The 1,245-nt window shown below is 34.1% G+C and overlaps 1 protein-coding gene across 1 annotated transcript; it reads right to left on the bottom strand.

The window, feature by feature from the left end:
* Nucleotides 1-625: 625 nt before the first annotated feature.
* LOC131414240 (beta-defensin 110-like) lies at nt 626-778 on the bottom strand. The gene has a single exon (XM_058555458.1). The coding sequence runs from the start codon at nt 776-778 to the stop codon at nt 626-628; it is 153 nt and encodes a 50-aa protein (XP_058411441.1).
* Between the last annotated feature and the right edge of the window lie 467 nt (nt 779-1,245).

The following is a 1,245-nucleotide window of genomic DNA, read 5'->3' as shown; positions in this document are numbered from 1 at the left end:
TATTATTTAATTGCCCAACTGAGAAAGCTACTAAACTGTGTCATCTCAAATTGTCATCTCACAAGAATTGGTCAAATGGATACAAAAAATCATTAGGCAAGCCAAGATTAAAAGGCTTCATACTTGAAAGGGAGAAAACATGCATTTTCCTTTAAGAAAGAATTAAGACTATACTGTATATAGGGAGAGTATTTTGATGTGGAAATATATTGAGAGATTTTGATGTGGAAAAAAGGATATATGAAGATAATTGTGATTCTCATAGTAAAACTGGCAATAAGGTCACATACATATATTTCGAGAGGAAGCAGAGCAAATCAGATAAATAGCATAAATGTCTGGGCGGCTAAGTGGCCATAAGGAGATTATAAGCAGAATTAGAGTCTGTTCCCTTGCTTAATTAGTATGTTCTTCCATCTGAAATACAAAGAAAGTGAGCAGTCAATGAATAGACAGAATAGAGACCACAAATTATTTTTATTCATGTAAACATTGGTATTTAGGAATTAAAGGTGAATATTTCCATTAAACATTGGCAACATTTTCTTTTTACCTACTCTTGAGTTAGTAAGATGCAACTCTGTTCCAGACTTTGATGCTCGATAGTACTTCTGTCTTCCAGAGTTTATATGCAGCACTGATTTCTCCATTTAATGCAATATCTGTAACCATACTCATCATCATCACAAAATGTTTTACATATTCCTTTCACTTTTTGGCATCTCTCAAATCTATACTTTGGTTCAAAGTCACTTCTGGCTGCAATCAAGAAAGACATCTAAAGTCATCAGTCTAATTATTCATTTGGGAGTCTTCTTACTAAGAGGAGAAAACCATCTGTTCTAGTCATAAAATCATGTGTGTGGGAGATGGAGAGCCTGGGTTGTCAGTTCGTTTTACAGCACAATTTATCAGTTGTTTCAGAAGGTGACCAAGCCACAAACATTTTACTTGCACAAGCTGTGTATGGCCTTATCTTACAGCTCACATCAGTACTAAACCTCAGCTGGCTCCTAGAGGCTCTTGCTCTCCTATCTTTTTTTCTTACTTTATTAAGACCAGGTTTATTCTCCCATGCTTTCGTTAAGATAACGTTTACAGTCCTTTAAAACCTATAATTTTCATTTTCATGTTTTCTCAATTTTTTAAATCTACTCTTATTGCCTTTTCACAGTATCATTTGTTCAATGCTTTCTTCTCCATTCTAGACCTTACACTTAAATGAAATTTTCTTTCATCATTGCT

Source organism: Diceros bicornis, chromosome 14, assembly GCF_020826845.1.
Source record: "Diceros bicornis minor isolate mBicDic1 chromosome 14, mDicBic1.mat.cur, whole genome shotgun sequence".
NCBI classification, from domain to species: Eukaryota; Metazoa; Chordata; class Mammalia; order Perissodactyla; family Rhinocerotidae; genus Diceros; species Diceros bicornis.
The sequence above is the reverse complement of the archived record's forward strand: the minus strand, read 5'-3'. Positions and strand labels throughout refer to the sequence as shown.